The 25,425-nt window shown below is 38.7% G+C and overlaps 1 protein-coding gene across 2 annotated transcripts; it reads left to right on the top strand.

Moving 5' to 3' along the window:
- The first annotated feature begins 259 nt into the window (after positions 1–259).
- On the top strand, positions 260–25,317 carry LOC139947248 (trafficking protein particle complex subunit 10-like). Of its 2 annotated transcripts, XR_011787336.1 has the most exons (21): positions 260–403; positions 2,669–2,750; positions 3,725–3,860; positions 4,257–4,456; positions 4,764–4,965; positions 6,169–6,280; positions 7,462–7,709; positions 8,569–8,715; positions 10,000–10,188; positions 11,126–11,217; positions 12,181–12,321; positions 13,035–13,165; positions 14,432–14,988; positions 15,769–15,910; positions 17,468–17,763; positions 18,715–18,812; positions 19,656–19,782; positions 20,943–21,149; positions 21,612–21,945; positions 22,603–24,242; positions 24,280–25,317. XR_011787336.1 is itself a non-coding variant. In XM_071945134.1 (20 exons), the coding sequence occupies exons 1-20, from the start codon at positions 367–369 to the stop codon at positions 22,866–22,868; spliced, it is 3,744 nt and encodes a 1,247-aa protein (XP_071801235.1). In that variant the 5' UTR covers positions 260–366; the 3' UTR covers positions 22,869–25,316. The 2 variants fall into 2 exon arrangements, 1 of the variants encoding a protein (XP_071801235.1); XM_071945134.1 differs by having other exon boundaries at positions 22,603–25,316.
- Positions 25,318–25,425: the final 108 nt, after the last annotated feature.

The following is a 25,425-nucleotide window of genomic DNA, read 5'->3' as shown; positions in this document are numbered from 1 at the left end:
GGCTACATTTAGGTACATGTTTGGGGCTATATTTAGGTCCGCAATACCGTGTTATGCTACCTTCCGTCGTGTGTGCCGACCGTCGCCTTTACGAAAGCTCCTTAATTTCCCATAAAGGGGACAGAATCTCCCCTGGAACACAATCCGCCGCGCGGCGCCGACGGCCGGCAGGGCGACGGACAGGACGTTCATGGTGCTCGTTCAAACACGAGAGGGCGTGCTACCAATTCGTTGAAGAAAGACAAGTCAAGGGATCGGATATTGAAAACAGTCACAGGAGCAGGCAAGTTTTGATCAAGATTAACAAAATAATCACTGTCAGCAACAAAGTCCACCCCAGTGAAAGTGCTTGAGCTGTTGCTTGTCATGGAAAAGGATTTGGAAAGGAAACCGATTGTTACGCGTGAGTATAAATCGCTTAGTAGGAGTGACTTTTTGTCTAACCCTAACACAGTCACAGTGACATAGTCACAGTGACACTGCACCAGTTTCGGGAAATTTCATTGCCCTGTCTGTCACCCACCCATCATCTTATAATTATATTATAATCAATCCCATATGATGATCAACATATAAATAGGACCAATCCACTTTGTATCCTTGGTCCAAGCATCATCATTGCAATCCTATTTTCTTTGTTATCCGCTACTTCTACTATAAAGTATTTTAGGCTCCCCTGTCCTGTGAGTGTGAGACTAAGCTGAGCCGAGTGAGAGTAGCGAGTCTGTCAAAATGGCAGTTTTGTAAAACGTATCTGTTTGTGTGTGTGAAATGTAGCTGTGAATAACTCGCCATTTGATAACGTTAACCTTGTCCAAATTGAACAAGGATTCAGTTTTCCAGAAGAATAAAGATATAAAAATCCATAGAAAACAAAATATCTTGTTGCCTTTTTTTAATTATATAATTAGGCTTTATTTAAAAGATGTAAATAAGACACAATTATCCCCTATTTTCCCATTGGTGTGAATACCGAGATCAATTTTGTCAAATTTATTATGTCTGATATTAACATATGCTCTTATGAATAAATCAGGAGCAGTTTCCACACTCTTTTAATCAAATAAGAAATTTACAGACTCAAAACACCCCTCTGCTATGTTTAAAATTAGCATCTATAGCTTCCTCATTATATAAGCTATTGAAATAGAATAAACACCATTGGTTTGCTCTTGCCGTCCTCTCTCCAATGGTAGGGGCCTGTAAAACTTGTTGAGGTTTTGTGAAAAAAGGCAAATTTTCCCGGACTCCCTACCGTGAGCCTTTTTATATTACAACGTGTATGAGATAGGGGTCTAAAATATTTTGGGCCTCCTTAACGCTAGCCTATTGGCTATACTATCAATACGTTTTTTAAATCGGCATTGATAGATGAAAGTTTAACAACCGTTAGCCACCAATATCTAAAGTTTCCTTTGTACTACACAACCAAAACTTTCCCCACACACTCAACATACATTCATAAATGCTTGCATTGCCTTTTTGATGAATGTGAAATTATTAAAAAACATCTTTTAAAAATGCAATGGAAAAGTTTCCGCGTGGCGCCACCACTTTTTCATTCGATATGAAATAATGTAGTATCTAGTTAACCTCAATGAGATATCCTTTTTTGTAAAATTGAGTGAAAAAGTGGTGGCGCCATACGGAAAGTTATCCAATGCAGTTGTCTGCTCAGTACTCACTTTTGTATTTTCTGCTGCATTGCCTGTTTTTTGACTTCTCAATATGCTCTACGCTTCATTTTTTTTTTTCAGCAAGCGCTGAATCGCGGATACCAGCCTATTGGATTGACGAACTGCCGAAGAATTAAATCTGCACACGTTCATCCTGGAAAGAAAAAATACCCAATCCGCTATTTGTGTACAAAACATATGGACACGCGTCTGGGAACCATAAAGAGTGTGTTCCAAATGCGTGTCCCAATTAGAGTTCAAAGGACACATAGAGCCTAGTATTGGCGAGCTCAAAAGAAAATTAAAAAGATATTTGCGTTGCCAAAATTAAAACTTTATAAAAGAACCAGAAAAAAAGCAGACTAATTATTGTCGTGAGAGATATATGTTTATGAGGTTGCGGGAGACGATAGCAGAACAAAACCACATACATGTAGTTCTTGGAGTGTTAGACCCCTATAAGGCTCACGTCGGGGAGCCTTATAGTTTCTATAAGTAGTTAAAATCCGCCATATTTCACCACCGTGACCACCAGTGACAGTGAGTGTAACTAACTTTAAACTAAGAATTTTGCCCTACTTTATTTTTAAATGGGTCCTACTATTAATATTTGTTTTACTATTAATAATTACTCACACTAAGTTCTATAGTTCTTTCTGCTGGAATTTGTTGCAAAAAAAACCCACACTTTTATCGGCTTCCTCAACAACTAAAGCTGGAGTGATGTGTCATTCAACATTTTTTTGCCGGCTCAACTATACAGATCCATGCACATGTACAGAACTATACAGTCAACTACTATGATAAAATGACTGACTGTTGTGTACAAGGTGAATGAGGTTTGCGTGTGTGTGTTTGTTGTGTTTGAGGAGGTCTGATATTTTGCGCCCCCAGTACAATATGAGGATGAGGCGGCCACGGACGCAAGTCTTTGCTGAATGATGAGGATGATGATGATGTTATTATTTAGTTTTTGTGTTATTCTCTTACAGATCATGGGGATCAGGAGCTCTTTTCTTCCATTCGAGTTGAGTTGTTGAACACTTTACCCAGAGATCCCGTAGAATGGCGAAGGTAAAGACAAATTCACAAAACCAACCATCTGAACCCTTTCAATAGGGTGGAAGCCTCCGCTGCATCTACATGTTATATCACAGGTTATAGACGACCTCAACCCCATCGGCCTACAAAATGATCAGGCTGTTAGGCCGAGTCACACTGCAGCGATAACGATCACGGCACAAAGAGAACGTACATTGGTTGAATGAGTGTGTGCGTACAGTGTATTCTGCATGGAGCAATTCAACCAATAAAATGCGTTCACTTTGTGTCGTGATCATTACCATTTTTCGTTAACGCTGCAGTGTGACTCGGCCTTTAGTTCTGCCCAGGATTGACCTGGATGGCACAGACAAAGTTCTAACATTGAAAAAACCTGAAACCTTTGGTCACATCGTCTCGAGCCGAGTTTGGCCCTAGTAGTGTCAACTATATATTTATCGTCAGATGGTGGGAATATTGTTAAGTGCTACAGTATCTGGAAAGTAAATATTATTGCCAATATTTTTAAACAGGGAACCTATTGTTTTTTAAGTTGAATAATGGGGTATCCACTCTCTATACAATTCTGCTGATTGACTATATAAAACCATCCAATCATCCATTCCTAACACTTGCCCCATAGCTTTGTACACTGTAGCTTTGCCATTGGATCAAAGTGTACACAACAACCATGTATGATTAGTGAAGTGCATAAATGGTGAAGTACATGAAGTGATGACGTCAAGACACTTTATGATATGAGATATCACACAATAAATAATTCGCATTCAGTTGAAATGTGCTCAACCTCTGCATAACATTCCCTGCAAAAACAGCCTTTTTCAACCTCTGCATAACATTCCCTGCAAAAACAGCCTTTTGGTATCAAAATTTGCATTTTGCATTCGCATGAAGTATGAATCAGGCTTTACTGAAGAAGGTATTATACAGGATCATTGATTAAATTGGTTTCAGAATTGGGCGTTTTATTGTTTTTACGTTTGCAGATCATATGGGAGGGCTCCGAAGTTGGTGTACGTTGATGTAGCGTTTGTTCCCTTCAACACGGAGGATCTAGCCAAAGAAAATGAGAGAACTCTCTTCAGAAAGCCATGCTTTCATATCTACTTCACTGACTGTGCAGTAAGTACGAACAATTGACAGTGTACACAACGTGTGCTTCCATATCTACTTTTTGCCAAAATTTAGTCCAGTGTGATTGCGGCTTTAAAGGCGGTGGACACCTTTGGTAACTTTCAATGGTGTATCCCAACATGCATAAAATAACAAACCTGTGAAATGTTTTAATCAATTGGTCGTTGAAGTTGCAATGAAGGAGAAAAACATCTTTGTTGCACAAATTTGTGTGCTTTGTAGGCCAGTAAAATGAAAGAAATTAACTTGTGGTTCATCTTTAGGTTTTTCCCTGGCTTTTACGATGGTGATAATGATTATAAATCCTATTATTTTCTGTGAAGCTTTTGACTTACACATTCAATGTAAAACACCGACTGACAAATATCCCAACTTGTATTGTAGGACGCAGATGCATATAAGTTGGTTGTTAAGGACGGCATTGCTGCATGGCAACAGAGCTTGAAGGAACGCAATATTACTGATTGGTTGATTGTCTTAGTGGAGACAGCCAATCTGAAGAGAGGAAATAAAACCAAGCTACTACCGAGAACTTCAGTTCTTGATAAGATTCGAAGTGATTTTTGTAGCAAACAAACAGATAGGTAAGTGTACCATCATTGTATGGGGTGTAATGGGCGAATAAGAATCCTGGCCGTGACACTTGTGTCCCTAATTGCTTCTCTCCACCCAGAGTTGAATGGGTACCTGAGAGAGCAGAGATGGTTCTTGTGATTGGTTTAGCCAAGTAGCGCATATTTGTTGCACAAGGCTGTATACTCCCCAGGGAGCTGAGATGGTTTAAGGAAGGATTTCAGGGGTAATAACTTGAAGGGATTTGGGACACCCTTCGAGTTTGAAAAAGTGCTAATATAAAAACTTGATTTTATTATTATTCTACATGTTCTACAGAGTGATTGTTCTGAATGAGCCAAATAATCCAGTACCAACCAATCGCTCTTTGGAGTCATGGCAGTTGTTTATTCATCGGTTCAGACAGCTTTTACTCTCTGCGTACAGTCGTCTATTGAATCGCTTTGAGGAGTTGGTCCGTGCAGAGAGAGAACGCCGTAATGATAAAGGCTGGGAATTTTGCAACTACTTTGTTCTGCAGGTAATTTAGTTAGTGTCATCCCTGTGCTTGGTCTGTCATCTTACACCCGTGTCAGACATGTGCTTGAGTGTTGCGCCGAACCAAATTCTGAACTGAGTACATGAAAAGTTTGACGTGTGAAACAGTTAGGAGTGACTGGACGCGCTTGAAGTCGCAAGGTCGACTGTTACAGTCGGTCGAAATGACTCTGAAGCACCTTGGTTTCAGACATTGATCTTGTCATGAGTTGAATCTAATGTAAATGTTATGTTAAGTTCCCCTGTATAAAACAAAAGTTTATTTGGGTCGACCCAGAGTTGCTCTTAATCTATTTGTTTCGGCGCGACTCTGGATCGCCTGTCTAAACCGAGTGTAATTCATTGATCCATAGTGTGTTCACTTGAAGGTAGGCCTGGGTGACTAGTGCGACTATTGACTGATAAGTCGAGTCACATCAACTACTTGTCACTACATGTACCTGTTTGATGAACCAATTGTGTCACTCACGACCATTCACGACAACATAATTTACTTAAAAAACACAATCAGACATCAGTGACACAATCCTTCAATCCTTTTAACTTGAATTTTACTATTTTTGGGGTGCCTGCGGCAAACAATGCCACAATGCATTTTGAGAATCAAAAATTAGTCGCAAAATCAAAAATTTCACTAGTCAGCCAGGCCTACTTGAAGGGATTACATGGATACATGTATACACAGATAAATGGAAATGGAAATATCTTGTTATGCTTAAATAAGCACAAGGTGCTTTAACACACAGTGTTTTCCTGCAGGGTATGTGGGACTTTGATTGTGAGATCTACACATGTACATGTACTCCTTGTACATAGCACCATGTAATGCTGCCAATCAAAACAGGAACATCGGGGTGGACCTATTCTCTTTTTGATAAGTGCACTGGGTTCTTTTATGTGTGCTACACAACACACTGGGCCAACGGCTTTACGTCCCATCCAAAGGACAAATTTAAAGACACAAGTGTCACGACTGGGACTCGAACCCACACTCTACTGGTCAGAAACACCCGAGTTTGAATTTGGTTTCTAACCGCTCGGCCACGACACTTCCATGTAATACCCCTGGAGGTTCAGGGGGCTTCATCCTCTAGACCAGGGGAGACTAAGACCCACTACCCTAGTTCTTTTAATTTTCAATGTTGATGATGTATGAGTGAAGCTGTGATTATGGTTTATTATTCAGGAAGAGTTAGCGTTTACCTTTGAGTTACTCCATCAACATGAGGAGGCACTGGTACAATATGATGAGCTGGATGCTCTGTTCTCCCAGTTTATCATCAACTCTCATGCTGGAGGTAAAAACAATATAACCCTCCTACTCACTTACCATTTAATATTATTCGCTGTGTTTTCCAAAAACGTGTTTCAGCTATGCTAGTTTACAATTAGATGATGAGTTTAGTATAGATGTTAAATTTACATCTGGGATAAAGAATAATTCTTTTTTAGTTTTATCTTACACCGATGTGTGTTAGCACTGTATGCTCAGTACTTTCCAGAGTTCTGTGAAAAAAAATCACAGTAGGCATATCACAGGTCTATTAATTTGGTGAAAGAGTACGGTGTATGGTGAAACTAAAAATTAATTATTGATGATACGTATGTGTTGCAAGATGCTAATTTTGCATCGGGGGTAAAGAATATAATTTGTTTGTACCCTTACACCAATGTGTATTTTTCAGCACTGTATCCTGAGTACTTTCCTTAGTTCTGTGAAAAAAACCTTGAGGCAAATCACGGTGGCATTCTAACCCACAACCTTTGCATTGCTAGAGCACATGTAGAGCAGATGTCTTACCACTAGACCACTGAGTGAAGGGGTAAAGACAAATAGTATGTGGTGAATGCATTCACACTGTTGACAGTCCAGCGTCCTACTGTCTGACCATTCAGTATCACCTACATGTATTGTAGTGTTTGACATATGTTTTATAAAGATTATTTGTAAGGCAATAATGCCCAACAAATTAAGGTGCTCAGGGCGCCCAAGAGTGAATCATCACACAATAAAGAACAAGAAAAACAAACAAAGAACATAGATAAGCCTGTAATATTAAACAAGCTAGTTTTCAAACTTAGTTTAAAAGAATCAGCACTAAAAATATTACGCATTTGAAGTGGTAAGATTTACCAGAGAGTGGGTCCAGCAGGCGAAAATGACCTATCGCCCCATGATTTCCTACTCTTAGGAACATATAACAAGCAAGTATTAGAAGATCGAAACATATAACAAGCAAGTATTAGAAGATCGAAACATATAACAAGCAAGTATTAGAAGATTGAAGGGATCATACAGGAGTAGATGCCAGCCTTTCATGTGGTATCATGTGGTGAATACAGAGCACATTCAATGCATAGTTATGTGTCCACACAAAACCGATGCTCCTAAATGATTCAAAAACTCAAAGAGTAAAAAATTGCAAATTAAAAGTGATGAAACTGAGATTTGTCTCAACTTGTAACCTCTATCCCACAGACAGTCCCACATGGCTCTCCACATTTATCGCTCCATGTACCTGCTGGGATGGTCTCAACCTCCTCCCCAGTGTTATAAAGAATAAGCGTGTCTTGATGGAAAATGGGCGCGCAGCCCTGTTGGATTTGCGTAACTACCTGTTCGCTCGTCAGTGTGTTCTACTCTTCACCTTGAAGAGACCATGGGAAGTTGCCCTTCGAGCTCAGACATTCTTGCATAACTGTGTTCAGGAGTTGAAAATATTGGAGGTAGGATCCTGTCTTTGCAACAACACACCTGGCAGAGTAGCCTTTGGCCCGATTTCCTTAGCAGACAAATTTGCCTAATAAACTAATTTGCTGACCATAAAGAATTTAGGGTACCAGTCACAAGAAGAATTTATTACATGGTGTTTTGGTTGGTAACATTTTTCAGCTACGAAAAGATGTTTCTGTGCTAAGAAAATTTGTATTCTCTCGCAGCTTCCTTCATGAAATTGGGCCCAGGTTGGCAAAGCTACTGGGGAGGGGGCCTTAACCAACAAAAACACACAATCTAGTAACTATTGTCGTTGAATATACACGTAACCATGAGGTGAAATCTGGGAATTTCATTTCATGAGGCGTACCTGAATGAAATTGATAAGCCATGTTTTACCAGGTTATGATATTCTGCGAACATGCACAAACAAAATGCATTTAACATTTGTTTTATATAACCTGCACATAGATCCTTGTCATTTGAAATTGTTTCACAATAAACACAAAATAGACACAGAAACTCATCCACCCATCACTCTGAAAATCTAAAAAGCTCTTCTAAAAAAAGGTGGAGAGTCAATGTGGACACCAACCTTGATCGCTGTGAAACGACCTTGCCTCATTTGGAAATACAGGCAGGGAGCAATCATTTTGAGATGACGGTATGAAGCATCCAGTAGTTATCCATTATGGATTCCAATATTAAATTTTGGAGAAATGAGCACGTTTATTATGCTTAGCTACATTTTGTGCGTAAGCAGCTCTATGAAATTGGGTATATTGTATAACATTGTCACTGAAGCCGTAGCAGAAAACACTTGCTTTGGATGCAGTCTTTTAACAAAAATATGTTTGTTTTACTTCTCAGGTTTCCATGCCAACAGGCAGTATTGCATGCTGGGTATTTCTGAGTTGTCTGGAAGTGTTACAGTCTTGTGAGAAGTATACTGACTCATCTAACGTAGAGAACTACTCACACTACACAGCGAGTCTATGGGTGTACGCTCAAACCAAGGTATAGTACTATCATAATAATAATAATAATAATAATAATAATAATAATAATCATAATCTTGAAGTCTTATGTAGCGCCTGTATTTACCAACAAGGTACCCAAGGCACTTAGAATATACATTTATACAGAAAGAGAGGTTATTGAAGTTATGAATTCTGAGACCAAATTATGTAGCACCTTATAAGGGTTTACAAGGTGCTACGGCGCAGTCAGCTGCCACATCCAGGAACATCGGGGTGAATCCTTTCTCTTTTCGGTAAGTGCACTAGGTTCTTTTACATGCGTTTACACAACAAGCAATAGTTTTAGTGTCTCGCTTAAAGACACAAGTGTCACGACTAGGACTCAAACCCACACTCTGCTGAACAGAAACACCAGAGCTTAAACTCGGTGCTCTTAAACGCTAGGCTACGACACTTTCATCAACACATCAGGGAAAGTCTGTAAGCATAAAAACTTGCTAAGCACAGAAAAAACTTGCTTAGCAGAAACTGGTTACCAGCCGAAATTCAATAAAGTCTACATTGTTGCAACTGGTACTCACTCATTTTTTGATTTGTGAACAAATTTTCTGAGCAGTATTTTCTACTTAACAGCTTTTTGAAATTGTGCCCAGAACTGGATCCAACAAAATGTACTTAATATAGAAATAACTTGCTTAAAGAAATCGGCAACCAGGCAAAGCACCATGGTATTTAGGTTGCGGTGACTGGAACTTATTTTTTCAACAATTGTAACAATGTCGGCCCCTGTGTGTAGCCTATCAATCTCACCTAATCCTGGTTTGCCTAGTTTGTCACGTGAAATGACGAAAAGTCTTGAATTTGGGATTTTCATAAATCAATAATTAACACAAATTTATTAAAAATTTATAATTTATTTCAACTGTAAGATATTAAATGGCTGATAAGAAGAACCTCAAGCTATTTTTTACCTGTTGGCGAAAACACACTTGTCTGGTAAGCCATAATGTGGTCATTGTCATGCAGACTTGTGCGCTAATAACATGTATCACAACCAATACTGAAGGTAATATCTAATAGGTTAGCTGTGAAACGTCCCAAGTGTCCTATATTTATCAGTATAGGACTTCTATATTAAATATTAGAGTACCAGAAGTCAGTTTATGAATGGCAAACTAAAGTATGACGTGATGCTTATTCTACTAATCAAGGATCTATAAAGTGAAATATATAATACATGTAATCTTTACTAATTTTGTTTGAGTATTTTCCTGACAAGTTTGATCATGTGTAAAGTATCTACTGTTGTTTATTTGTGTAGTTACGAGAGTTGGGTGAGTTATGCGGATTAATGCCTGATGCTCAGCCAGACTCAGACCAGCTTCATCTTGTCGTTGGGTTACTCGGTGGGATGGGGCAGACTCAAGAGGCGAGTATTCGAGAGAACAGTCCAAATCAGAAACTCAGAGAAGCTCTTAGCTCATCAGAATCATTCCAGAAACATTACTTGGTAAGTTAATATCTGACGTCTTGGTAAGGTTAGATCTAGTCTTGGGTTAGGATTAGGATTAGGGTAGGGATTAGGATTAGGTTTGGGGTTGAGGTTTGAGTTTGGGTTAGGGTTAGGGTTAGGGTTGAGGTTAGGGTTGGTGTTAGGATTGGGGTTGGGTTAGATTTGGGGTTGTGGTTAGATTTGGGGCTGGGGTTGGGGTAAGGGTCCGGGTTTAGGATTAGGGTTGTTGTAGGGTTGTTGTAGGGTTTATCATAAGGGTTGGGTTTATTGTTATGGTTAGGGGTTGGGGTTAGCGTCTGAGTTGGTGTTAGGTTTAGGATTGGGATTGGGGTTTGGGTTCGGGCTGGTGTTGGGGTTAGGTTTGGTGTTGGGGTCGGGGTTAGGGTTGGGATTAGGTACACGTACAAATTCTTGCACTTGTTCTGTATGATAGTGTTTTTTAAGTTGCAGCAGAAAATCTTAAAGAATTGTGAGTTGGGTTACACCCAAGACCCTTTGAAGAGCAGGGTCTGACTTGAGTGCACTGCTTACCACAGAATGTTTGTTGCCCAGAATATTGTTGTCACAATGAAACCATGACTAAACCATTGAGTTTAGTAAACGATCTGACTCATAAAATGCACCAGGATTTGTTTTTCTAACTTTTAGGGAAGACCATGACTGATAAGAGCCCATGCTATTCTGAAAACTCAAACTTGCCTTCCATAATAATAATCACACTAGGTTCTTATAGCGCTTTATCATACCCTAAGGGGCAATTCAGAGCACTTGACTACAATTGTAACAAATTATGTCAGCCTGTTCATCTCTTGTAGTTCTTGTTTGTCCATGAAAAGAATAAAGGTTTTGAATTGGGGATTTCACAATAATCCCAGGAAAAGGGGAGATTTTGAGCATGCATTCCAGTACCGTTGCTTCTTTTTGTTGATGACAGGAGCTATCAGAGTTAGCCATGGGTACCTTTAAACACATCAAACGAATGCGATCTGCTCGGCTTATTGGCAAAGACTTGGCCACATTCTACATGTAAGTATTAAGCCTAGGTTTTTGTAGTTATCATTGTTTTCCTAGTGACTTTACCAAATAAGTTTTTAAGATTTAAACTGTAAAAGTATGTGTTGAATTTGTTTTAACAATTGCAACAATGTTGTTCATCTCAATCACTTTGATGACCAATTGAGCTCAAATTTTCACAGGTTTGTTATTTTATGCTATGTTGAGATACACCAACTGTGAAGGCTAGTCTTTGACAATTACCAATAGTGTCCACTGCCTTTAATGAGGCAGAAAAAATTAAATAAGTTACATCAAAGCAAATGGCAAACAGCAACCTAAGAAATACTAATGAAGAAGGGAACTCAGAAAACGACAAGAAGTAGAAAGAGCTCTGAATCCAAAGATTACAATTGTATAGCGCACATATCCGTCACTCAGTGACGCTCAAGGCGCTTTATTTCCTACAAGGTATGTGGAGACTACGTTTGAATTATGAGACCTACTCCTTTTACATAGCACTATGCTGCCAATCAAACCAGGAACATCAGGGCGAATCCCCCCTCTCACTCATTTTGAAGAGTGAACTGGGTTCTTTTATGCGTGTTACACAATTCACAAAGCGTCTTGCTTAAAGGTTTGCTGATATACAAAGTAATGATGCTTTTAAGATTAAACCTTGTAATTGTTATACAATAATTCAATTGGAAAAATATTTTTATTTTTTTTTATGATTTATTTTCTGTAAATTTATAGTCTTCAGGAACGTCCAATTGAAATATTGTACAAAGATGACAAGGTTTAGTTTAAAAGCATCATTATTTCGTATAACAGGAAACCTTTAAGGACACAGGTGTCACAATTGGGATTCGAACCCACACTCTGCTGATCAGAAACACCAGAGTTTGAATCCAGTGCTCTTATTCGCTCAGCCATGACTCACCACATGCACTGATTAAACTGATTTGATTTTCATTGATTTGGTAATCTTTACAGGAAGAAGGGTGAGTTGACCAAAGCAGAGACATTCCTTATTGATGCAGTTCGTATCTATGAGAAAGAAGGTTGGCATCTACCCGCTGGAAACACTCGTAAAGAAATTGCAAAGTGCCAGAAAGAACTCGGCAACAAACACAAATATCCTTTGAAACTCCTTCAAATAATATTAACTTATTCTTCGAGCAAAAACTGAAATTTGTTGATTTTCATGACCTTTTATTTTTACAGGAATATTTATAAATTTGCTTTAGCTAAAAAAAAACCTTGCTTAGTAAAATCTTATTGCTGGCCAAGACTCCACTCAATTGTTATGCTAAGGAAACAACAGCTAAATACAGTCACAAGCATCATATGTGGCATGGAATTTTGGCCAGCAACATGGTATAAAATAAGCAAGCTTTTTTTCGTGCTAAAGCAAATTTTGTGCTTAAGCAGCTGTATGAAACTGGCCCCTGATTGAGGTGATCATGTGAGAGGTACTGTGACTCGCAAGCTGACACATTATGCTAAGTTATGCGGAACGTAACCAATTCATACCGGTAGTCCACCAGCCGTCGATTTCACCAAACTCTTCCTAACTTAGGATTAATCTCAGGACTTAGGACGAGTTAAGTTCTGTGTCTGAAGGCGAAGGACGCATTGAACCCATCCTAAGTTAGGACGGGTAACTCGTCCTAACTCGAGATAGGATTAATCCTAGCGTTTCATGAAATTGGCTGCAGCAGTCTTTCAATCCTCTTTCAATATCCTCTTTAAATTATTGAATGGATCCAAACCAAGGTTTTCTTTAATGCCTCATCTTGGAAACTAAGGAAGCTGAAATAAAGTGATCCTTAATTGAGTGTTTGTACGTATCTGAAGACATGTTGTCTGTTAGCTGGAGACTGCGCTGTACCTGAAGATGAACGAGTAGAATACTGCAAGGAGATGTTGAAGATTGCCAGTGAACTTGTCGAGGAGGCAAGCCCAGATGACCAACCATGTAAGCAATTCAAGTAGAAACCATTTAAATGCACTGGGTACTATTGTTAATTACTCAAAATAATTGTTTGCATATAAACTTACTCGTTAACGATCAATGGAGAGCTGTTGATAGTATAAAACATTGTGAGAAGCGGCTCCCTCCAAAGTTACATAGTTTTTGAGAAAGAAGTAATTTTCCACTAAAATGTTTGAATTTGATTTTGAGACCTCAGAATTAGATTTTGAGGTCTCGAAATCAAGCATCTGAAAACACACAAGGGTGTTTTTCCATTATTATCTCGCAACTTCATCGACCAATCAAGTTCAAATTTTGATATTTTATGCATATGTTGAGATACACCAAGTGAGAAGACTGGTCTTTGACAATTCCCAAAGGTGTCCAGTGCCTTTAAAGCCATGTCACACAAGGCCATTTCCAGTTCCAGGCATTTTCAAAGAAGAAAGAACATTCATTATTAAATTTCTTCAAACTATGGTTGAACTAAGAAAATTTGACTAGAGCTAGGATTATATTGGCGATTTGTCAATACCTTTGTTCAGGTTGCCAGTAAGAAACCCTTTCAATTGTTAACACCCAAGTTTATGATACAACACTTGAAGCGACAGCAGAGGGATCATCTTTTTTATTTCAATTATCAAGTAGTAGTTTGGTTTCTATTTCTTGTGGATGGAAGACGTGATACAGAAATACTTCTTGTTGAATTAAAGGCAGTGGACACTATTGGTAATTGTCAAAGACTAGTCTTCACAGTTGGTGTATCTCAACATATGCATAAAATAACAAAGCTGTGAAAGTTTGAGCTTGATTGGTCGTCGGAGTTGTGAAATAACTATGAAAGAAAAAAACACCCTTGTCACACGAAGTTGTGTGCTTTCAGATGCTTGATTTCGAGACCTCAAATTCTAAACTTGAGGTTTCAAAATCAAATTCGTGGAAAATTAATTCTTTCTCAAAAAATACATCACTTCAGAGGGAGCCGTTTCTCACAATGTTTTATACCATCAACCTCTCCCCATTACTCGTTACCAAGTGAGGTTTTATGCTAATAATTATTTTGAGTAATTACCAATAGTGTCCACTGCACTAAGTAGTAGAGTCAGTTGCCTCGAAGCTGTCTATTAAAATTTCCATGTGAGACAAGTCCCTATTGTTTACAAAAGAGGAAAGATACCACTCTGCCAACCCGACCACCACTGTTCTTTGCTAACAACTAAAATCACTTATAAGTTTATGTTTGTGTTTTCTTTTCATTCTTCAACAAAGTGAAAGGAGATTTGCTTCCATTACATTCCGTGGCATACTTGATCAATATTGACGTCAAGCCAGAAGAGGGAAAACTTGGGAAGAACGAAGAGGCCGAAGTCACTCTGTGTATTCACAGTAACCTACCGCAAACAATCGCCTTGGACAACATCACGCTGAGTTTCAATCGTGAGAGTCAAGACAACGATGACCAATCAAATCAACTCGCACTCCCAAAGAGCCAATCACAGAGCAGCTTCAAAAGTCTCTCACCAACGTTTGACCAATGGGGAATGCTGACAGACAGCTACTTAAAAGCTGTCTTCCTTAACAACCAGCAGACCATGATTCCCGAGTTGGTCGGGGATATCCGTTACCAAGCCAACAGTAACAAACGTGTGATTGAAACTACAGCAATTGTCTGCAGGAATGCCCAGGTTGTCTTGAGACGTGAAGACAGTTCTTTGTCTCTTGGGAAGGCTCTTGAGATCTTACAGAAGGAAGAGTGCAGCCATCCTCTTCATTTACAAAGTGTCGAGCTTAAACCAGGAAACAATACTTTCTCATTTACATTTAAGGTATGTACCAAATTGCCCCTCCCCAGGTACCTGTTTTATAAATACAATCCTTGCTTCTTTGGGTCGCACAGAACATTAAAGGAACACGTTGCCTTGGATCGGTCGAGTTGGTCTTTGAAAAGCGTTTTGTGACCGTTTGTTATAAAATGCATATGGTTAGAAAGATGATGTAAAAGTAGAATACAATGATCTACACAAATATGCCTCGAAATTGCGTGGTTTTCTTTTTACCTCATCCAATAACATGGTCGGCCATTTATGGGAGTCAAAATTTTGACACCCATAAATGGCCGACCGTGATAGTTCGCGACGTACAAAGAAAACCGTGTAATGTTGAGTTATACTTGTGTGGATCATTATATTCTACTTTTAAAACCTCTTTCTAACCATATGCATTTCATAACAAACGGTTTCAAATGCTTTTTATAGACCAACTCGTCCGATCCAAGGCAACGTGTTCCTTTAACACATGTTCAATTGATTTAATATGGGATCAAGTCCCAGTTTTAACCATTATTGCTTCGTACTTTGAATTGGATGCAAAGTTAAGGTTCTGTAAGTTGTGTAATGCACACTAGAAGAAACCAATACATGGAATAATAATAATAATAATAAAGACTTTTAATGTGCACATATTATCTCTGCCGGGTGGTCAAGCGCAGGTAAGTATAAGCATCGGCACGTTATGCTGGAGGTCGCCAGATCAAGTCCCACTCTAGTCAATTTGTCTTTATTTAACCCGAAAACATAATTGATCTGATGCACTTTTTCTTATGACAGGCATCTGATAATGGTGTGTATTCCTGCAGGCAGTTAATTATAAAGCTTGGAGAAGTGGAGTTTTTATTACCCACCATGCAGGTACCAGTCACAATAGAAGTATCCAGCCCTGATCCACAGCTCACTGTCACACCCAAAAATGGTACTTCATTCTTTATAATTCCTCATGAAAACCTTATACTTGTGTCCTTAAGCAAAACACTTAACCATTTCTTCGTCCTTCAGATGGGACGTAAAGCCGTTGGTCCCATGTGTTGTGTAACACATGTAAAATAATCCAGTGCAATTATCGAAAAGAGAAGGGGTTCGCCCTGGTGTTCCTGGCTGTGGCTGCTGTATGCGCCGTAGCACCTTGTAAACCCTTATAAGGTGCTAAATAATATGGTCTCAGAATTCATCACTGCAATAACCTATCTTTCTGGAAGTTTGTATATACTCAGCGCCTTGAGTACCTTGTTTGGTAGATACGTGCTCTATACGACTTTGATATTATTATTATTATTATTATTATTATTATTATTATTATTATTGTTATTGTTATTGTTATTGTTATTGTTATTGTTATTGTTATTGTTATTGTTATTGTTATTGTTATTGTTATTGTTATTGTTATTGTTATTGTTATTGTTATTGTTATTGTTATTGTTATTGTTATTGTTATTGTTATTGTTATTGGTATTGGTATTGGTATTGGTATTGGTATTGTTATTGTTATTGTTATTGTTATTGTTATTGTTATTGTTATTGTTATTGTTATTGTTATTGTTATTGTTATTGTTATTGTGATTGTGATTGTGATTGTGATTGTTATTGTTATTGTTATTGTTATTGTTATTGTTATTGTTATTGTTATTGTTATTGTTATTATTATTAAACATTTGGACTAATTACAGTCGGTGTTGGAGTCACGACCTCAAAGTCTTAGACAATTTAGATGTGTGCAAATGTAGGTAAAGAAAAAGACTGGTATGTTTGATACTGCTGTTTCCAGTTTCAATTTTGCACAGTATTTTTGACGGCGTGTAAGGGCACTCTCAATAGAATTTTTGTCATATCCGAGAGCATATGTGATCTACCTGCTGAGTTTTAATCGGCACTCTGTCACTTTGTTTTGCTGTAGTTTTTAAGTTGGATTAACCGGCTCCTTAAAAAGTCTTATTGTCTGTGATGGATATGATGTCTTTAGTGGTATTGTGTTCCAGTCTTCAATAAGTGTTTTGAGTATACATATCAAAGTCTTATATAGAGCACGTATCTTCCCCGGAAGTGATACAAATATGTTTGAGAGCGCCCTCATGCAATCAAAAATACGATTCTTGGTAAAACTCACTTGAAAGCTATTAATACCTTAAACATTGTCAGCAATGTCCACCATTGAACTATTGAAGATTTAGAGTACATGTAAGATGTTATATTTAACCCCAAGTTTTGATTCTAAGAAAGGCTCTAGGTCTATGGCGTCTGAAACCAAACAGTTCTATGCAACAAGGGGAGTTTTGGTTTTCCATTAGTTTTGTGCAACTTTAATGACCAATAGAGCCAACCCTTTAACATATTTATGCGTAATCATGTCAGGATACACCAAGTGATAATACTGATCTTTGACCTGTATGTCTTTGTATTGATTTGTTTTTCATTTTTAATTGCCCATTTATTACTGAAAAGTAAACCAAAAAAATAAAATTCCCTTTTCATGCAGGCACAGTCCTCCTGGCAGGTATTCCACAAGAAATCTACCTGAGTATTTTCACCGGCCACTTCACCGTCAATTCACAGGATACGTTATCTATCCAGACACTGGGACGACTCCATGCCCTACCTTCTGACGAAGCGGATGGATACAGTGTTGTGAGTGCAGATGGTGGTGCTACGGTCACCCTTCCTGAGATCCTTGCATTCCAGAGTAAGGAGTTTATATTGAGGGTGATGACATCACTGGTTGATGCTGGGACGACCAATGAGGAGGAAGAGGAAGAAGAACTGACAGAACAAAAGGTCAGAGTTGGTTACCAATCTAGGGTCCATTAGAAGTAACACTTCTAAGCTTGCTCCAAAGAAGGTCAGAGGGTCAGAGTTGAAAGGTCAGAGTTGGTTTCCAACGTAGAGTCCACTAGAAGAAACACTTCGTAATCCAAAGCTGGTGGCAGAAGATCAGATGGTCAGAGTTGGAATTTCAGAGTTGGTTACCAACATAGAGTCCATACGAAGTAACACTTCTTGCTACAAAGCTGGTAGCGGAAGGTCAGAGGGTCAGAGTTTGAGTGTCAGAGTTGTTTTCCAATCTAGGGTCCAAAAGACATTGTAGAAGTAACACTTCTTGCTACAAAGCTGGTAACGGAAGGTCAGAGGGTCAGAGTTTGAGTGTCAGAGTTGTTTTCCAATCTAGGGTCCAAAAGACATTGTAGAAGTAACACTTCTTGGATGCTTGGGGGCCACGATAAAGCACTATTGGAACTGCATATTGTTATTATTATCACCTAAAATGGTCAGAGACGGTCAATTTCAGTCAACTTGAGTCTATAGTCAAGTCGCGCAAATACCATACAAGTTATTTGGTGGTTGTTTAGTAACATACGTACATACATGTAGGGCATACGCAAAGAAGTTGGAAGTGCGAATGACTCAATTTATGTCATATCAACGGGGCTCAATGTATTTTTTTAAGTTTTTGATATACATGTCACAGTAACTGGTCCACCATGCTGTGAAAATGGCTATTAATATTCCAGCAATGCGACCGTGCTCTGTAAGCTGGTTGAAAATACATTTGTAGTCAACTAGCTTAGTCTTACTATGATCAATTAGACAGAGCTCAGGCAGACTTTATGGTGTCCCTGGGCAGAGACAGTAATGTCCAGTCAATTTCAGTCAATTATGTTCACTAGGTCCATAGGCAGAGGCAGTAATTATCAGTCAATTTGAGTCAATAATTTTCTTTACTTACAGATGACTGTGTGGTGCCCATGGTCAGAGACTGTTATAGCAACCCTGACGTTCCAGCAACCATTTCATGTCAAACATCAGCTTCACACAGCAGGGCAGAGGTAAACTCACGCAATCCTCAAAATAAATTCACCATAACTTCTTAAAAGAATAATTGCTGTGTCCTTTCAACGGGACATTAAGCAGTAACATCCAATAGCTACCATGGGCAGCTCACCGTATCGATACCTTTCTTCATTAACCCCTGGTAGGGATGTGCTGAAAAGCAATGCTGATTGGCTCTCAAAAGTGATTATTATACCTCTGTAAAAAACTGTGAAGTTTGATTGGTCGAGAACCAATTATGTGACGCGCAACAAAAACGCATGTTACATGGCTCGACGGGCCAGGCAATATGAAAAGTGATGTACACCGGTGTACATCACCTTGATCGATCCCAGCGTTGGTCGATTTCCAGTGCTGTGTACGAAACAACCGCAGGGTCGAGGGAATTGTTTCTTGATCGTCTGCTCATAAAACAATGAATAGTCCGTTGTAATAATGTTTGAAGATGACAACAGAACTTCGAGAAGAGGAATAACAATTATACAAAGGTATCACAAAACAATTGTTGCACCCTGTGATTGGGGTCCATGGGTTTTGTAAACTCTCGAGGGGAAACGGCACCCTCGGCTTCGCCTCGGGTTCCATTTTCCCCCTGGAGTGTACAAAACGCCATGGACCCCGTCACAACATGCAACCATTGTATACTGATATGCGAGCATGAAAAACCTTTGAGCACTTGAATAGCGCATGTAGGCAGTCAGCTTCTTTTTTCATGGAAAGTATACAGTGCTAACATACGTTGGTGTATATTGGTAAAATCAAAATGAATATTCTATCCCCTATGCAAATTTTACTTCTATTATGGGAGTAACTTACAAACTGTTTCTCCTCTGATGCAGGAAACTTATACAGCTGTCCGTAGAGAACATTTGTAGCATGCAGTTCATATTAACGTCACCAGAGTTGATTGTGACATCAGGTGGCCAGGTGGAACTAACAAGCGTCAACAACAAAAACGCAAACTCTGTGAGTATCACCAGAAACAATATCCGTTCTCCAGGACACTGAAGGATTCTTGGCCCAATTTCATAGAGCTGGTTATAGGCAGTGGACACTTTTGTTAATTACTCAACAATTGTTAGCATAAAAACTTACTTGGTAACAAGCAATAGAGAGCTGTTGATAGTATAAAACATAGTGAGAAACAACTCCCTCTGAAGTAACGTAGTTTTTGAGAAAGAAGTAATTTCTCACTAAAATATGTGAATTGAATTCGAGACCTCAGCTGAGACCCCGAATTCACGCTTCTGAAAGCACACAACTTGTGCGTCAAGGATGTTTTTTCTTACATTATTCTCTCGCAACTTTGACGACCAATTGAGTCCAAATTTGCGCAGGTTTGTCATTTTATGCATATCTTGAGATACACCAAGTGAGAATACTGGTCTTTGACAATTACCAATAGTGTCCATTGCCTTTTAGCACAAAAAGTAGCAAACTGCAACAAAATTAGACTAGAATAGGAGAATGAGTATAAACACGAGTACCTGAGTATGAGTTTTTGTATGAGGATAGAAAGAAAGTACTTATATGTGATTATAAGTATGAGTTGAGGTAAGAAAATGAGTATGATCACAGTGCACGTATGAGTACTACATTGCTACAATACAGACTTCTACAACTGCGTAACATTAGACCAGGCCGTAAATCGTCATCGTCATCGCACATACTCTATGTTCCCAAAACTCGTCTGGCAAGTTACAGAGACCGTGCCTTTTCCAGCTGGAATTCCTTGCCAGCCGAGCTGAGGGACACACCTGATCTGTCATTATTCAAACACAACCTCAAGACCCATCTGTTCAATTTGTCAGCTTGCTATTATCCGTCGCCTTTGAATGGAACTATCCCAGATACTGTGCGCCTTATTTATTATTATTATTATTATTATTATTATTATTATTATTATTATTATTATTATTATTATTATTATTATTATTATTATTATTATTATTATTATTATTATTATTATTATTATTATTATTATTATTATTATTATTATTATTATTATTATTATTATTATTATTATTATTATTATTATTATTATTATTATTATTATTATTATTATTATTATTATGAGTACCAAAACCAACACAAACACTAAAATGCTGCTATGTTGTATTTTATAGACACTGTGTGCAGGACAAACAATGTCGTATGTGTGGTTCCTAATCAATAAGCAAGGGGAGACCGATGAAATTGTCTTTCGCTTCAACTTGATGTACACTGCGCTGGGAGAGACGGAAGGGGTGATAAACGGTGAGGGCGATACAGTGGCGAACCAGGATGGGGAACCACAGCAGCTCAGTCATTGCTTCAGTCTCACTGATTATCTGGTAAGGATACAAGTTGGGTTCTTTTTAAGACATGTTTCACTACTTCCTGCCTCTAGCCATGCTAGCTATCGGGCATTTTCAGTAGTCTAGTTGGTAAGACACTGCTCTAGAATTGCAAAGGTCATGAGTTTGAAACCCACCCAAGTAATACGCCTGAGATTTTTTTCACAGAACTCGGGAAAGTACTGAGTATACAGTTTTAACACACATCAGTGTAAGGGTAAAACCAAAATTGATATGCTTTATCCCCGATGCAATCTTAACATCTATTACTTCCCGACAGTTAAAAAATCTTTACCATGCCTCTGTTCCCTTTTTCCTTCTGTAGGGGTAAACAAATCATAGCGCCCATATCCGTCAATCGGTGACGCTCAAGGCACTTCAACAATCATACTTTCAAAATTAACATATGCAATGAACCCATCTTTGTTAAATTCTAACAATGTGAACTTTTTGTTACAGACTAAGTTCACAGTGAGCTCAAATGTTATACCGCCCTCTAGTGAGGAGCGTTGCCGAGCAGGAACCCTCTGCAATCTCCAACTTCAAATCCAATCCATCCTCGACAACCATCGACCAATCACAGACCAGACTGATCTGTCACTCATGTACCAGGTGGTTGCTGATAAACATATGTGGGCTGTATGTGGAAGGAGCACAGGGGTCGTTACCATGCCAACAGGTCAAGAGGTCGTAGATGTTTCACTTGAAGTCATGCCCTTGTTGGCTGGCTTCCTGCCAGTGCCAAAGGTCAAGTTGAGCAAATACATCACCAACTCATCAGACGAAACAACAGGTAACAATGATTTGCAGTCGAACAAAGAAAAATTTACTAGATTAGGACTCGAACCAACAACCTCCAGAATAACATGCCGGCGCTCAACCAACTGAGCTATCTAGCTTTTTGTTTGCGGTGTCCCTATTTTGTCAATAATTTTGTCCGGGGGTACTCAGCAGATTTGTCAGTTTCTAATGGCGTGTTGTGGCTCAGCGGTTAAGGCACCGGACTCGAGCTGACCAGCAGAGTGTGCGTCGGAGTCCCGGTCCTGGCACTTGCATTCTTGAGCAAGATACTTTATCATAATTGCTTTGTTCTTAGGATGCCAGAATCCCATACATGTAGGATTTGCATTGAGAGTGGAATTTTTGTGGCAACTTGACTGTACACACAACACAATTAAGCCACCCAAACATACATGTATGTGCCTCACTTGTAACACATGCATTAAATAAGTAACATGTACTCGCTGGTAAATTATGTTCATTTAGAATTTTTCCTCAGTCTAAAACATGTCTTTCCTATGGTTGCCCCAAAATGTTGATTTTCCGGAAATTGCATAGCATAAGGTTCCAAAAGTATTAAGAACTTGTTGTGTTTTTATTTTAAATGGTGTATTGTTGTATATTAACTGACTGACCACAGGGCTTGGTTTTGCATTTCTTCTGAATTCAGGACCCCAGCCTGTCACGCAAGTTGTCGTTAGTCCACCAAGAGGGGGCAGTATACCAGATGCGTCCAGCATGAATGAAACTGACAGTCCGTCAGTCACCCCAAGTGTTAATCCGTTGGATGCGCATCATAACATGACCAATGATAAGACAAGTTGTGCATCACTTCTTCACTTTGCTGCCGGCCAAGTCTACTATCGGAGTTTAGCTACACAGGTCCATGTTCTGCCTGAGTCTGATATTAGTATATTAGATGTGGCTGTTCAGTGAGGGAACAGTGAAGTGCAGACTACCAGTCGATTATCACTAAACCTACTGCTCATATGATCTTGCCCATTATATAAAGCTATTATACACGTTAACTTAATCATGCTTAGCAAAATTAGGCTACCAGCCGAGATGTCCTGGAATTCATGCGGTTTCTGACTGGTTCCCTGCAAAAATACAACTTGTATTACCTAGTCATTTGATTGGTGAAACATGGGTCATTTGTCATCCATGATAGGCTCCCGATTTTATCTCAGAACAACAAGTTTACTCTCATTCAAGGAATCTTTGATCCAGTTCCATGCTTCTCCTCAATGAACCCAAGTCTCAACACTCACGGGGTGACAGAACTTTTTCTTCAGCTGCACTGCATACCTAGAACTCTCTACCACTTAATCTTAGATCTTGTCTTTGTACCACAAAGTTCAAATCTCTTCAAATAATATGTGCGAGTTAATAAAACAAATATTAGATGCATTTTGTTTGTGCGTTTAGTCACAGAATATACTCAATCAGTGAAAATGGAACAATCCAGATTTCACCTTGTGATTATATTCTACAACTATGCACTCACATGCAATCACCGTTTGTATAAATGTTATACAATTTTGCCAATTACAAGAATTCATAGAAGAAATTTACTTTTTGACTTGGGGGGGGGGGGAAAGGGCCAAGAAATCTGTAAGGGACAATCCAGAATTGGAATATACAATCTGAAAAACAATCCTGTCGGTAATTCTTCTCAGATTCCAATTTTTTGGGGATAAAAACTTATATTTTATCATAACCACATTACTTCAAGTAAACTGATTCTGAAAATGCTCTATACTATTTCAAGCTGCTGTACTTGTAACTTAGTAAGTTTGATTGCTATTCATTTTAAGAGTGATTACCAAACGCATAAACCTTCCTTTAAGAAATGGTGTCCGCATAGAAATATTTATAATTTATTACAATTTATACTGTTTACCTTTAGAGCTTGCATTGTAATTGTTCAAAACCAATGTAAGCACTTTGTGTGAACCATCATTTACATGAAACCTGTGAAAGTCTACGCTCAATTGATCATTGAAGTATACATGTTCTGAGCAAATATCTTGTTTGTTCCGTGTCGCTTTCATGAGCTTGTCCAAAAACAAACTGGCCATACACTGCCATTTTTATGGTCGGCACAACAACTTCAGTGTGCATACCGTATTTATGTCACTGACCAACCACAAGTTAACCATTGGTCATTGCAGGTACAGTTGTACATGCTCTAAACTGCTGTGTACAACTGTTCTACTTTCACATTTACAGTGAATGATTGATGGTTGATCTTTTTTCAAAACCTTGGCTTCAAGCTCCTAACCTCTTTGAAGAATAGTATGAAAATTGGTTTCAAAATAACCTACACAGCCAACCCAGGCCATAGTTTTCAAAAGGTTCCGAGTAGACTGGTGCTAAAGTCTAGGGCTAATTTCATAGCACTGCTTAGTGTGCTTAATACTGTAGCAGAGAACTTTGCTGATGCATAATTGTATTTCACAGATTAGCATGAACATTTGGCATCCAGCATGTGTGTTCACCATGGATTTCCATTGCTGTGTCAGTCTTTTTCATATACTTTGTGCCATTAAACCCATTTTATCAGCAGTCTTCATCCTTTATTCATAAATACCTCAGACAGTTTCGCTATTCCTATTGGTGGAGAGCGCGTCACGTGGGTGTGTATAAACCTTTGTTTATAACCAGTAAAAAGTGTTGAAACATGGGCGTGACACGCGAGCTTGCACCCGTTTCTTCATACTATTGGTCAAGAGCAACGGTCGGGACAGTTGTGCCACATCACGCGAAACGCGCGATGCGCACAGCATTCCCTTATAAGGAGTTGTTTACCCGAGGTCGGCGGAGGGCCTTACCATTTCATAGCTGGAGGGGTGTTGTGGTGAAAGAAATCATTGAACAATTATAATATTTGCATTTTTTTACTTTTTGACCAAAAGTGTTGATGTCTTTTGACCGAAAAGGTATTTATGAATGGGAATCAAAGTGTGTTGAATCGGTTATCAACTAGTGGTTTAAACCCGCCGAGGCCTGGTTCTTGATAATTTACACCGCGACTTTGTCTCGTTAAAATTATCAAGAACCAGACCTCGTTGGGACTAAACCACTAGTTGAAAACCTCTTCACCACACATTGATTCCCTTAGTAAAAACCACTTTCTGGTTTTTAATTAGAGCTAGTGTTCTCTGCTAGACCCTGTGCATTTGTAAATACACTGAAACGTTGTGAGTAATCAGTGCAATATAAACGTATACTGAATTTCAATTATATTTAACAAATGAGTAATTGTAATACTTTAAATGAATGATTATTTAGCGGCCATCTTTATGGTAAATAAACCTCTGAAAAGTTACATTTCCATTTTGTTGATTTGTTTGAATAAAGTCAATTCTGCTGGATGGTGTGTGTAGCTGCGCCTTTCTTGCCGAGATCACAATCTAGGTATTTTGTGAGGTCGTCAAGGTCTAATTACTTTGACAATATTATTACAGATGGAAATATTTCTCCAGATATT

The sequence above is a fragment of the Asterias amurensis genome, chromosome 14 (genome assembly GCF_032118995.1).
Source record: "Asterias amurensis chromosome 14, ASM3211899v1".
NCBI classification, from domain to species: Eukaryota; Metazoa; Echinodermata; class Asteroidea; order Forcipulatida; family Asteriidae; genus Asterias; species Asterias amurensis.
The sequence above is the reverse complement of the archived record's forward strand: the minus strand, read 5'-3'. Positions and strand labels throughout refer to the sequence as shown.

What these genes read in the sequence shown, in the direction of transcription:
- LOC139947248 (XM_071945134.1), top strand. Translation starts at nt 367, where the DNA reads ATGGAAAAGGATTTGGAAAGGAAACCGATTGTTACGC. An exon ending in CACTGTCACACCCAAAAATG is followed by an intron (nt 15,911 to 17,467) that starts GTACTTCATTCT and finishes CTTTTCATGCAG; the next exon opens with GCACAGTCCTCCTGGCAGGT. An exon ending in CTCATCAGACGAAACAACAG is followed by an intron (nt 21,946 to 22,602) that starts GTAACAATGATT and finishes TTCTGAATTCAG; the next exon opens with GACCCCAGCCTGTCACGCAA.